This window comes from Dendrobates tinctorius, unplaced genomic scaffold, assembly GCF_039654945.1.
Source record: "Dendrobates tinctorius isolate UK_male_01 unplaced genomic scaffold, ASM3965494v1 ptg000020l, whole genome shotgun sequence".
Lineage (NCBI taxonomy): Eukaryota > Metazoa > Chordata > Amphibia > Anura > Dendrobatidae > Dendrobates > Dendrobates tinctorius.
Window position 1 is genome coordinate 25898411 of NW_027361688.1, and position 14388 is coordinate 25912798.

Sequence of the window (14388 nt, forward strand, 5' to 3'; positions counted from 1 at the left end):
TTATTAGAGTACTGTCCCGGCCGGTGACAGTCTCTTATGTTACTCACTGCTCCCATTACGACCACCAATTCCTTCCTGGTGGTCCGCAGCACTCACTGAATCCCATTACGTGACCACTCACATGACCGCTGATGCCACAAAGGTCCTGCAGCTACCTTGCAGCTGGCAGCATAACGCTGTGAACCACGCTGTGAAGAAGGCTGGCACACCGAGGAAGCAGTGAGTAACATAAGAGACTGTCACCGGCCGGGACAGTACTCTAATAACTATTCGTTGGTGGTGACTTACCCCGCTTTGCTTTTAGAAAAATACAGCATCGCACGTAGGAAAGGGCAGTTTTTTAACAACTACGCAGGTGATGGAGCTTTAAACTTGTTCAGCTCCAAGGCATAGGTTACAGGATTCTCCGCTTCATGTGAACGCTAGCATTGTGTTGGATTTATTTGAGGTAAATTCTTAATTTGTCATTTTCTTTAGTGTCTCCATAACATATAATCACAGGTTATTGTTCAATTTTCATTTTTTCTTGAAACGCTTCTGCATACATATATATATTTTTATTCTATGGTAACTTATCTATTGATTGCATTGATCATTGTGGAAACTCATAGTCTTGCTATTTGGTTTGGTTTCTAAGATTAAAGGAGGGAACAGTGTGGATATTTCAGCGCAGACATGTTTTAATCTTGATTTACAACGGTGTGGTGTGTTGTTCTGTCATGCGGCGGGTATCCCTTAAGGAGTACTAGTGACCCCAAGCACACTTCTCTTTTTTGAATTATAAGAGTAGACTGGTTGAAAAGGGGGTTAGAAGGAAATATGTGCAGTCATCATTAGTTTGCATAAAAAAAGTTTTACATGCAAGAATATTGCTGTTTAAGATTGCCCCTAAATCAACCATTTATCGGATTATCAAGAACTTCAGAAACTTCAGAAAGGTTCAATAGCTGTGAAGAAGGCTTCAGTGTATCCAAGAAAGTCTAGCAAGCACCAGGACCATTATCTAAATCAAATTCAGCTATGGGAAAGGTTCACCATCAGTGCAGAGCTTGCTCAGGAATTGCAACAGGCAGGTGTCAACGGCATATGCACGCACAGTGAGATGAATGCTTGTGACGGTTGGCCTGATATCAAGCCACTTTTTTCCAAGAAAAACATCAAAGTCAGACTGACATTGGACGTTCAGGGGCTGGGCTGTAGAGGACTGGGGTAAAGTTATTTTTTTCTGATGACACCCCCTTCAGACTGTTTGTAACATTTGGAAGAATGATTGTTTGGAGATGAAAGAGCTCTACCATGAGTCCTGTGTCATGTCAACGGTAAAGCATCTTGAGACCATTCATGCGTGGGGGCTTTTCATCGAAGGGTGTGGGCTCACTCACAACACTGCCATAAATAAAGAATGGGATCTACACAACCTTCAAGAACAACTTCTCCCAACAATCCAAGAGCAATTTGGTGATGAACAAGGCTTTCTCCAGCATGATGGAGACCATGTCACAATGCTAAAGTGATAACCAAGTGGCTCACTGAACAAATCATTGATCTATTGGGCCCATGGCCAACAGGCTCCTGTTAGATATTAATTATGGGTATTCATTTTACTCTCAACTCTGATTGGTACATTGCTTCACTTTTCTGTACACTTAGCTCAGAGTAGATGGTAGTGCCATATACAGAAAACAGGTGCTTTGTGAGACATACATAAACCATGTGACACACACATGGTTGGCTCTTCACTCACTTCATTCATTAGACGCATCCACATGCAACAGCTGAGATGTGCTCCTCTTGGTATGAGAACTTGAACATACACTCATGGATAAAAGAATAACTTGCCCCTATTCATGAACATCTTCAGCCATGATATTATCACTGACACACGCAAACTATCATTCAGAATCCAGGAAAAGATGTATGACCTTAAACTAATGAGTTAATTATGGACAAGTGGACAATCTCTTGTTACCACTTCATCCATTTTCTGTTTTGCTCCAATGATTATTTTTGGTGGATAATCCAATAAACCACTCCAATTTTTTTTTATAAGAATTATCGTGCAATTTTCTTTGAAGTATCACATCTTGTAAGAAGTCCTGAATAAATAAATATACAAAATAAGTATATTTAACAGCTCCCCAGATCTTAATCTTATTTAGAACCTGTGGTTAATCCTCCAAAAAGTTGGGGGGAGTTGTGAGGACAAATAAATACACATGAATTGTGATAGATTCCAAACACTGATAAGATTAGAATGGTTTGTCACCAATGAAGATTTGGCCGCCGAAGCTGATGTGCAGCTGCCAGGGTGAATTACAGAAGTCTTAAAAAATAAGGGTTAACACTGTAATATTGAGTCTGCATAAACTTGATGTATTTGTGAATAAACCTTTAAAGATTTATGAAATGCTGATAATTGTACTTATGTAACCATAGAAACATCTGACAAAAAGAGCAAAAAATACTCAAGCAACAAACTTTGTGAAAAGTCAAAACTTTTGTCCAAGAATATTTTGAGTTGACGCCATGAGCACATGAGCCGCATATGGCTCCAATTACCTTCCGAGTTGAATACAGCCAAAAATGTGTCAACCATAGATGTCTAAAGAGCCATGCTGTGTTCCTGTGTATGATCAGAAAATTGATTGATCAGCAAACCTGTACCATTGTTCCCAATCTCTGATGGAAACACTATTTGCATCCCATAGCTGTGCCTCTGAGTCTTAACGAAGGCATTTTTTATTTTTCTCCTCGACACTAATAAGTATATTATTCACCTGATTATCCTCGGCACATAATTATTTCTACGTGACCTTCCAATGGAGCACAATAATTCACGCCACTTATGTACAAGTTAATGATGAATTGACTGAAGCAATTTCTCTAAACATTACTTTTCTTATAAAACGTAAATATGTTTAACCTTGGTGACGGAGCTGAAGCAAAAGGGAATACAATTGCGTTGTTTTTAATTGTGGCTTAACTGTCTACAGGAGGAAGCAGGATGGATCTTGCAGTGGGAAAAAAAGAATTATTTGAAGAGATGAAGACCAAATACCGGACACCAGTAATGGTCAACTGCATTATTGACCATCGTTTTCCTTTAAGACCTTTATGTTATCCCTGTTCCTTGGCAGCGGGGGGCTGGGGTGGGTTGTCTCATGTTTTGGAGAGCGTAGTGGGGGAAAAATAGAGATTAAACTGGATCACCATTCCTTCTGAGTGATTCTCTAATGACACAGAACACACACACACAGACCAAACCTGTAGCAATGAGCCTAAGGCTGTAACAGGTGCAACATATGGGCAATGGACGCTGGCGGGTAGCAGGCCTTCTGGCTCAGGGTAGATGACAAGGTCCGTCAGCCATGCAATGAATGGAGGAAGGATGTGTGAGATGGGATGGACATGGAGAAAAGTTTCATTTTATCCTTTCAAAATTTATTTAAAGTGGTTTGACAGCTCTAACTTTAAAATACTGCTGCTTGGCAAAACTGGGTCTTGAGCTACGGCAGGTTCCTCAACGCCATATTATGTATCTATAAGAAACCTCCATAAGGAAAACTTTAAATTCACTAAATTTAATGAATTAATTAGCTTGAGACCATCTAAGGCATATATTCTATGGACCTACCACCCACCAAAATAGGAATTTTGGGGAAAAAATCCAAAGCAAGTGATTAAGAAGTGAGAAACGGGAACTGCTCTACCATCATGTCCTCAAGATGAGTCATAATGTTGAACCTCATTAAACCCTGTTCTCAAGTCATATCTTAAGTCCAGTGGTTGATCTAAAGACTAGTTTTCTGGTGGCCCAGTATGACTCTAACAAGACTCTTAGTCTGACCTTTCAGATATACTATATTGGTATATTTTCTAACATAAACAGATATCATCAGCTCACCGCATCTGGAGGTGTACTGTATTGCTCCGGGTGAACGGCAGTTTGTGTAACCTCCTCAATGGAATGAATAGTATTCAGCACATCAGATAGGTGAAAAAATGCAAAACATCTTTAATGATGCAGCAGAAAAAAAATCCACGTGGCCAATCAGGCAATGCGTTTTGAACAACAGTTCATTATCAAGCCTGAAAAAAGAACTATTGTCCGATACGTGTTGATTGATTGGGGAGCGCAAGTGATTGTGGATTTTTTTCTACCACTGCACAAATAAAGATTTGCATTTTTCACCTATCAGATGTACTGGGCACTTTATAGAGACTAGTTAACAAACATAGATCTTTAGTTAATGAACTTATCATAGACTAAAGGAGTTGTCTGACCTTGGGGCACAAGTCTGTAGTCATTCTATATGACTGCAGACTTGTAAACCTTCACAGTGTGCACCGTGTGCGCTGTCTGGATTCTCTGACGCAGAGAGTGGGCGGTCATGTCACCACAAGTATGCGATTTGCATACTTCCAGCCACATTCTGACTAGACATATCCGCTCTCTCAATTCATTTGCTTTGAGAGAGGCAAAGCACGTCTAGTCGGCACCTGACCACATGTATGCAAAAGCTGTGGCTGTGGTCATGCACACGCCAGCTCTCAGCGCTGGCATCGGAAAATCCTGACAGCGCGCACTGTGCACTGTCATGATTCACAAGTCTGTCTGCAGTCACATAGAGTGACTGCAGACTTGTACCCCAAAGCTGGATAACCAATTTAATAATGTTTGTTGCAAAAATAAAAGAAACCTGTTAGTAGATGTATGGTGCTCTAACAAGGGACAACATAAAATACTGACATGCTTAATGTGTGTAGAGGCCTCTTTTGACCCACTCCCAATAGCTGGTGTTGGGGAAAGAAGGATTGGCATGTTGACTTTCAACAGTCAATCCTTTTGTCCTCCCAAATGATAAGCCATCAGAGATATCTGGCAGTGGTTTACTCCTCTCTCCCCATTGCAAACAAATGAAAAGTTATCTGAATATTCATGTTTGTGAGGGAGTAAGGTGAGCTAGCTGATGGGCAATAGTTTTTTAAGACTTTTCTATAGCAATTCAATCACTGTGTTCTCTGCAGTCGAAATATGAACAGCTTTTTATCCAAGCACTACACAAAGCAGCTCTATCTGACTCTATCTGAGCAGGAAATCCCATAAACTGTTCTTGCACAAGGGTCTCCTTCTATGTGTGTCCTCCCTTGGTAAGACACTTGTTGAGATACTGGCCCATTGAATCTTATGCTATGTTCCACCCCAATCTGAACTCTTTTTTTGAGGATGAAGGATGTTGTGACCCCCATTGGCTTACAACTGTTTGTTGTAAGCCAAGGATGGCCGGGTATTTCTAACCTGATTTTTGGGTTTTCTTAGCCGTGAACCTTGAGACACTGTTGTTTACATAATATATATGTTCTGTATAGTGATGAGTGGTAGTGCTTGTTATTTGAGTTTGCCTAGGGTGCTCAGGTGTGCGCCGAGTATCGAGGGTGTTCGAGTCACTTGTTGGAGTCCCCGCTGCCGCATGTTTCGCGTCTGTTAGCCACAAAATGTGGGGAGTACCAGTGCATATCAGGTAATCTCCGCATGTTTTGTGGCTGTCTAACAGCCGCGAAACATGCAGCCGAGGGGACTCGAACATGTCACGCGAACACCCGCGACACTCGGTGCATACCTGACTCGAGGAATGAGCACTTGTGCTCATCTCGCTAGTCCTATACACTAGAGTTGAGGACCAGAAACAGAAAAATTAGAAAAATGTGTTAATGTGTTAGGGTTTCTCTACCAACTTGAGTGTTTCAGATTTGAGGAAATCGGAATGATTCACATTTTGGAGACTCAGAATGTTATTCTGGTTTTACTACATCAAATATATATATAAGGAAAATCGTATTCTGAAATTGCGTCTGCTTTACACTGTAGCACTTACAGCTATCCTCCGTCATTTCTCTTGAACTGCCTGCACACGTTTTATGTTCTTTTCTACCACAGCAAGACGGTTTATTTCTTACTGCCTCGGGCTACAAAAATATCTTGTGAGCGAAACAGAACAAGGGCATACGCCTGTTAATGTATGGTGCTGCAGCCTACATGTAGAAGAATATGTTTTGTGTCAGGCGGAGGAAATACATTTACATTCCCTTCTCGGTTTTCCTAAAATCTTTAACGGTAGTGACAAGGGGGGTGGGATAGATTTACGGGAAAGAGAGGTTGCTGTAACACTCAGACTTTGGTGCCAGATGGAGCCTAAAGGTCGTTCTTACGGGGTGGGAACCTGTTACAGATTTTTAACAAGGGATCAGTACACTTTATGAGTCAAAAACTCATAATTGACAATTTTATCCGGAATGTCCTGGTGGCTCCTGAAAAAGAGACCTCCTGAAACAGTCCCATTCAATGTATGAACTGAGGGTAGAAAAGTCAATATGGCCGTTAACTTGAAAAAGTAGGACAAGGGTCAACAATTTTCTGCCTATGTAGAGCTTGCCATTCAGCTAGCTATCGTCCAAATGCCAACCATCTAAAGTTAGCAGGAGGTGCAAAAGTGACGTCTGAGCACCAGGGCTCTGGTGCTTGAAGTGCCCCAAAGTTCCTCTATCAGATAGGAGTTGCCAGAACTATAAATGACATATGGTGAATACCTACTTACAGATTTTGGATTGGGCTTTGAGAATTTTAAGGGAATGTATTTTACACATCTTTTATTTTTTGTCAAAACCCAGATGCTGATACACTTGCACCTGTTTTGTTGTTCACGCCGGTCTAAATGAAGGGATGTGCTGGTGTCAGATGCTTCTAGTTCATGAAGAAATGCATGCCTCTTCGTGAATCTGGAGCATCTGATGCATAACCCAAGCATGCGTCAATTTCAGGTCATGAACAGATGGCCGGACATTCCCCTTCAGAATTTTTTGGTAGACAGCAGAATTCATGGCTCCGTTTACCACAGCAAGTTTTCCAGGTCCTGAAGCAGCAAAACAGCCCCAAATCATCACACTATCACCACTATATTTTACTGTTGGTATGGTGTTCCTTTTCTGAAATGCTGTGTTCCTTCTACGCCAGATGTAATTGGACATACACCTTTCAAAAAGTTCAACTTTTGTCTCGTCAGTCCACAGAGTATTCTTCCAAAAGTATTGGGGATCATCGAGATGTTTTCTAGCAAAACTGAGCCGAGACTTTATGTTCTTATTGCTCAGCTGTGGTCTTCATCTTGGAACTTTGCCAGGCAGGCCATTTTTGCCCAGTATCTTACTTATGGTGGAGTCATGAACACTGACCTTATCTGAGGCAAGTGGGGCCTGCAGTTTTTTGGATATTGTTGCTGTGGAGTCTTTTGTGACCTCTTGGATGAGTTGTTGCTGCATTTTTGGAGCAATTTTAGTCGGATGGTCACCAATGTTCTATGTTTGTGGATAATGGCTTTCACTGTGGTTCGCTGGACTCACAAAGCTTTGACCATTTCCAGACTGATAGGTCTCAATTACTTTGCTTCTCATTTGTGCCAGAATTTGTGTGGATCGTGGCATGATGTCTAGCCTTTGATGATATTTTTGGTCTACTTCACTTTGTCAGTCAGGTCCTATTTAAGTGAATTCTTGATTGAGAACAGGTGTGGCAGTAGTCAGGCCTGTGTGTGGCTAGGGAATTTGAACTCGGCTTCCCAAAGATGTGATATATCACAGTTAATTTATGTTTTAAGGGGGGGTGGCTATCACTTTTGTGTTTACTGGTGTTATCTTTGTATAATATTTAAATTTGTTTGGTGATCTGAAATAACAGGAAGTCAGCAAGGTGCAAACACTTTTTGAAACCACTATACGGTATATACTGCTCAAAAAATAAAGGGAACACTATAACATAGGATGTGGTATTCTAGTGTTCCCTTTATTTTTTGAGCAGTATATATATATATATATATATATATATATATATATACACCGGTATATACAGTATGTGTGTGTATTTATGAAAGAAAAAAAAGTAAAAAAAGTAATTATATATATAATAACCATCTAGTATTTATACGCTGCAGTGTAGTACTGTGTTTTAGGGTTATTCGCAAATTATAGGAATATTATTTTCAAGCTGCACTGCACATTACTTGAGTATTATGTAGTGAAATTATTTGGGATTTCTATCTCATTATTATATATTTGTGTGATGGTATTATGTGGAAAAAATGGAAAGTAGCAACAGGGCACCTTACCCTGCTTATTACCAAGGGACCATTTTCTTTAAACCAGCCTTGGAATTTATCGAATTGCTAAAACCACTGAATTTAAAAGATATATTGTTTTAGGCAAACTCATCCTTTCATCTATCCTTTAGTTTTTTTCTGAGATTATTAATGACCTTGCAGAAAGTAAGTCAGGATCATTCCACTAATATGTCAGTCAAACCCGACCCTCACCAGCTCCTTAATAATATCTTTCTTGTCAAACCACTTGAATGGAGAAGAATTTGGAACGTGTTCGGAATGTAAATTAAGGGTCAAAAATCTCTCAAAAGAGGATGATAAAAGACAGCTAGCTATAGAAGCAAAGTGAAATAAATGGTGAATTAAGACTGACAAACTCCATAGGATGTGCACAGAGAGCCTTCGTGAGGAACGGGGAACCTACCTTATATCAACCGATGCAAAAGTATCATAATTAATGGTTATATTAACAATACATATCATCACATTTATGACTAAACCAACCGAAACATTGGGTCATCCATGATTAGAAAAAGAAACTATTTCTATTTTTTAGGGCTCACAGCCCACTCTTGTTATGGACGTTGCCTGATTTAGTGTCTCTTCCTTATATAAATGAATGAGTTCTGAGCTTCAATACCAGACAGAGCCTATGGGTCAAATGAACAAAAGTGATGCTGTTTCTGAAAAAATTTGAATTTTTTTTTTTTGCAAGGATAACCACTTTAAGAAAACCATGTCACCAGCAGAGGTCCACATAAGTGAAAGGAACAAAATTAATTATAAACTGAACCTAATGGGCACAATTACTTTCACAAACTGGTCTCCTTTAGGCTTTGTTCATAACACGTTTGGTGAGTATATTCAACTCAGGAGGCGGACATACCATAAGTGCCATCTATGAAGCTGCACAGGGGCCCTGGAAATAATGGGGCCCACTTCCACCTCCAAAGCAGCAAAGAGGTAAGGATGGACATAGTAAGTGGCAGAAGATTGTTGGCACAAAAGTTAACACTGCCATTGAGGACTAACCTGGACCTGGACCCCAAACCAGCATAGTTTGAATCTTTTTTTCTCAAGTCTACCTTGGTTGGATCCAAAATATAAAAAAAAAAGATGAGGAAAAAGATTTGAGCTACCCTAGTCCAATGTCCAGTTTGGTTTTCTGTAGCAGTCAGATCAGGGCGGTATTTTATTCTGTGCCAGCAATCCTTGACCAAGCATACTGGGCTCTTCTGCCACTTACTAGACCCTTTCAACGTCATGATGTGTGCTGCATCGAGATGTGGTGATAGTCTAGTAAGTGGCAGAGGGTTGTCGGCAAACAAGTGAATTCTGCCCTGATCCAACTTTCATCAAGAACTGAACTGGACTTAAACCAGGGGAGTTTTAACTTTTTTTCACAAGTCTATCTTGGTTGGACAGAAAGGCCAAAGCGAGATGAGCTTAAATATTCAAGTTACCCACATCCAATGTCCAGTTTGGTCTTCTGTACCAGTTGGACTAGAGCGGTATTCACTTCTGTGCCAGCAATCCTTGGCCCAGCATACCCGTTGCCTCTATTGCTTACTAGACAACGCAAAGTGATGATGTACAATGCGCTGAGATGTGATAGTCTAGTAAGTGACAGAGGGTACTTGGCATAGAAGTTAACTCTGCCTGGGTCCTACTCTCACCAAGGACTGAACTGGTCGATGGACCATGGTAGTTTGAATCTTCTTGCTCATCTCTAAACCATGCCCAAACAAGCATCCCTAAGACATCCACTGAGCAGCCATATGTTTTTGCACTGTATAAAAAAGTGTAGTCCACTGTGCTCTCGAGTACCTTTGACTACCTTACAAAAACATACTCTGTACTGTATGTTTTTTAACATGGGGTCTATGGATGACTTATACCACTGTATGATATATATGTTGGCTTTAGGTTCTGTATCTGTCTGGATATTTTCCTGTCGTAAACGTTGGATGTCATGGAAAAATGTGGTGTGACCGGAGTCAAAGTTATGTGACAGATCATTCTTTTGTAGCTGGGAGTACTCTCAGAAATAGTAGACCCATGTGGCACTTGCAAGGTATTATCAAGGACCACTATTGATATTTCTGGTTGTCTTTGAATTGGCCCAAATGTCATCACTACTTGTGAGTCTTACAGATAATCCGATTTGATGGGACCTCTACTACTGGCATGTTCTCTTGCAAAGACTCTTCTCTGATTTTACGTCAATGTCTTCCTCAAAACATATTGAGATCACATGATTTATTCTATTAAATTGACCTCTTTGATATTTCTATTCCAATTTATTATTTTCAGGGAAGGAAATATTTATTCCAGTCTCTAAACTATAATTTTGGCACATAGAAATGTATTACGTAATGATATGACACCAAGCAGATGGACGATATGGTATGAATGATACGAAGGGATGTTTGTTAAAGGAGAACTTGTTCGTGCTTCATGTACCCCTGGATATACAGCCAAAGAGCCAAGTCAATGGACGTTTAGGCAGATCTCAGCTACTTACCTCAGAGGTGACCCCTTGGGAGTGGCAATGCCATAGCCCTTGGAATCCAAGTTACCTCCCACCTTCATGGTGTCGCATGGCTTTCTCTGCTCTATGTATTCGTTCATGGTGGACTCCAAGAGATAGGCATATTTGCCTTTGGACTTTCTAACTCTGTTCATTCCGTCCTCAGTAGTCTTAACGAACACCGAAGGCTCCGCCGAACGCATATAAGTCCACATCTTCTCAAAGACGGCAATTTTAGATCTCTAGGAAAAGAGAAGGCCAAAGAAGAGGACTTTGCAACCATTTTGAGGAAGAAGATACATACATTTTATTAAGCAGGTGGGAGATATTAATAAGCTGAGCACATAATTCTGAGATGACCATCCGTAAAATGTAACGCCTCATTAAAATCCTTTCATCAGATGCAGCCCGAGCATGTCCTCCGCTTCCAGAGAAAAACGAGGCTCGAAATACAAATTAGGTACAAAATACTTTGATATCTTGGTAACGTGAGACAAGTTGCGAACATGGTTTTGTTGTGTCATTTTTATGGCAGAGGGACCAGATGCAGCGTTTGATAAGTAAGACTTAATGATGACGAGGAAGATCACAGTTTTATGATGGGTTATGGAAATGCCAGTAAAATAAACACAAGAGAACACGAATTTACAATGCTAATTATCAGAACAAACCCGGCTACTTCTTGGAAATGAATGTGTTTAATTTGTTCTCTTCAGCCTCAAAGCAAACATCTGAATGAAGAACAGGGCCAGGAAATAAAATGCCTTGATAGTAGCCCGACTTATCGCTGTACAAAGACCTAAAGGGAAATGGTCAGAAACTTCTATACCCCCAAAACATTTATATAACTACAGTCACATGTAAAAGTTTGGGCACCCCTATTAATGTAAACCTTTTTTCTTTATAACAATTTTGGTTTTTGCAACAGCTATTTCAGTTTCATATATCTAATAACTGATGGACTCAGTTATATTTCTGGATTCAAATGAGGTTTTTTGTACTAACAGAAAATGTGCAATCTGCATTTAAACAAAATTTGACCGGTGCAAAAGTATGGGCACCCTTATCATTTTCTTGATTTGAACACTCCTAACTACTTTTTACTGTCTTCCTGAAGCACTAAATTGGTTTTGTAACCTCATTGAGCTTTGAACTTCATAGCCAGGTGTATCAAATAATGAGAAAAGGTATTTAAGGTGGCCACTTGCAAGTAGTTCTCCTATTTGATTCTCCTATGAAGAATGGCATCATGGGCTCCTCAAAACAACTCTCAAATGATCTGAAAACAAAGATTATTCAAGATAGCTTTTCAGGGGAAGGATACAAAAAGTTGTCTCAGAGATTTAACCTGTCAGTTTCCACTGTGAGGAACATAGTAAGGAAATGGAAGAACACAGGTACAGTTCTTGTTAAGCCCAGAAGTGGCAGGCCAAGAAAACTATCAGAAAGGCAGAGAAGAAGAATGGTGAGAACAGTCAAGGACAATCCACAGACCACCTCCAAAGGCCTGCAGCATCATCTTGCTGCAGATGGTGTCACTGTGCATCGGTCAACAATACAGCGCACTTTGCACAAGGAGAAGCTGTATGGGAGAGTGATGCGAAAGAAGCCGTTTCTGCAAGCACGCCACCAACAGAGTCGCCTGAGGTATGCAAAAGCACATTTGGACAAGCCAGTTACATTTTGGAAGAAGGTCCTGTGGACTGATGAAACAAAGATTGAGTTGTTTGGTCATACAAAAAGGCATTATGCATGGAGGCTAAAAAACACAGCATTCCAAGAAAAACACTTGCGACCCACAGTAAAATTTGGTGGAGGTTCCATCATGATTTGGGGCTGTGTGGCCAATGCCGGCACCGGGAATCTTGTTAAAGTTGAGGGTCACATGGATTCAACTCAGTATCAGCAGATTCTTGACAATAATGTGCAAGAATCAGTGACAAAGTTTAAGTTACGCAGGGGATGGATATTTCAGCAAGACAATGATCCAAAACACCGCTCCAAATCTACTCAGGCAATCATGCAGAGGAACAATTACAATGTTCTGGAATGGCCATCCCAGTCCCCAGACCTGAATATCATTGAACATCTGTGGGATGATTTGAAGCGGGCTGTCCATGCTCGGCGTCCATCAAACTTAACTGAACTGGAATTGTTTTGTAAACAGGAATGGTCACAAATACCTTCATCCAGGATCCAGGAACTCATTAATAGCTACAGGAAGCGACTAGAGGCTGTTATTTTTGCAAAAGGAGGATCTACGAAATATTAATGTCACTTTTATGTTGAGGTGCCCATACTTTTGCACTGGTCAAATTTTATTAAAATGCAGATTGCACATTTTTCTGTACAATAAACCTCATTTGAATCCAGAAATATAACTGAGTCCATCAGTTATTAGATATATGAAACTGAAATAGCTGTTGCAAAAACCAAAATTGTTATAAAGAAAAAAGGTTAACATTAATAGGGGTGCCCAATCTTTTACATATGACTGTATGTATCCCTTTAAATCACAAGTAGGTTGAATCCCTTCATCACCCCAAAGTGATTCTCCAGCGGCAGGAAACGGCATTTTGTCATTCTGTACGTAGAGTTTCTAGAAGTGTATTTGTCAAAACGACGAACTTACAGCTCCTCAGCATCACACTGCAATCCCTGCTGTGTCCTGAAGAGGGTGAGGAGCTGTATGGGCATCATTACGCGCCAGTGCACTTACAGATACATATATAGAGAACTTCAAAATGTGATTTATCGCTGCTGGAGGGTCACTTTGGTGTCATAAAGAGAACAATCTACTGATTTTTTTAAAGGGATACACAGAGATATAAATGGTTTGGGGATGTAGAAGATTCTGAGAAGTTCCCTTTAAAAAAGCTCTGCATGGCAGTATTTGATGTACAATTGTACACCCTTTTTCAATCTAATGTGTATGGGGGCCTGTAGGTGAGGCTTAAATGAGACAATCATAAAGGGCTACAGATAAAGTGCTGAATAGTAAAAAAAAAACAGGTTTAATATCTTCAGATGTGTGAGTCACAGAAGCAGGAGTCACAAACGACTAATTATCATGGGCACAATAAAGCATGCTTTAAAGGGCAGTCCTATCTCCAATATCCTATCCCAAAATGTAGTAGGTGTAATAATAATATTAACAAATGCCTTCACATACATATGTACCATAGTATAGTTTTTCTGATTCGCTATGTCGCTTACCCCATGTGCAGGGCATTGCAGTATCTTAGGTATCCATGGTTATAACCACTCATGTAGTGACAGTTAGTTGTTAGTGGCCATAAGCATGAATACCTAAGCTACTGCAATGCCCTGCACATGGGGTAAGCAATATAGTGAATCAGAAGAACTATACTACATTTTTTTACTGGAAGTTTGCTAATTTTATTATTATGCCTACTACATAATGGGATAGGAATTTGAAGATGGGATTATCCCTTTTAACTTATGTTAATTATACCAAAAGAGGCTTAACAAATGGCTAGCACCAATCATGGGCGTATAACCCCTCTGATGCCGTTGTCAATAGTGACAGCGACATCGATGAGCATCGCAGAGGGAGGGAGCTCCCTATCTGCTCCCATTGGCACAAATCAGATCACCATCACATGACTCTATTGGTAGAAATATAGAAAAATTACACCTCTCAAAATATGGCGATGCAAAAACTTGTTCAGCAAAAAAGCACCTATT

At 40.2% G+C, this 14388-nt stretch overlaps 1 protein-coding gene across 6 annotated transcripts in view; it reads right to left on the bottom strand.

Annotated features, from left to right (window-relative positions):
• The window catches only part of GRIA1 (glutamate ionotropic receptor AMPA type subunit 1), a 321187-nt gene that overhangs the window by 16545 nt on the left and 290254 nt on the right, over positions 1 to 14388 (bottom strand). For all 6 annotated transcript variants that reach the window (XM_073567910.1, XM_073567912.1, XM_073567911.1 and 3 more), the window contains exon 13: positions 10675 to 10922. In XM_073567910.1, the coding sequence (XP_073424011.1) occupies positions 10675 to 10922 (248 nt within the window). The remainder of the gene's footprint in view (positions 1 to 10674; positions 10923 to 14388) is intronic.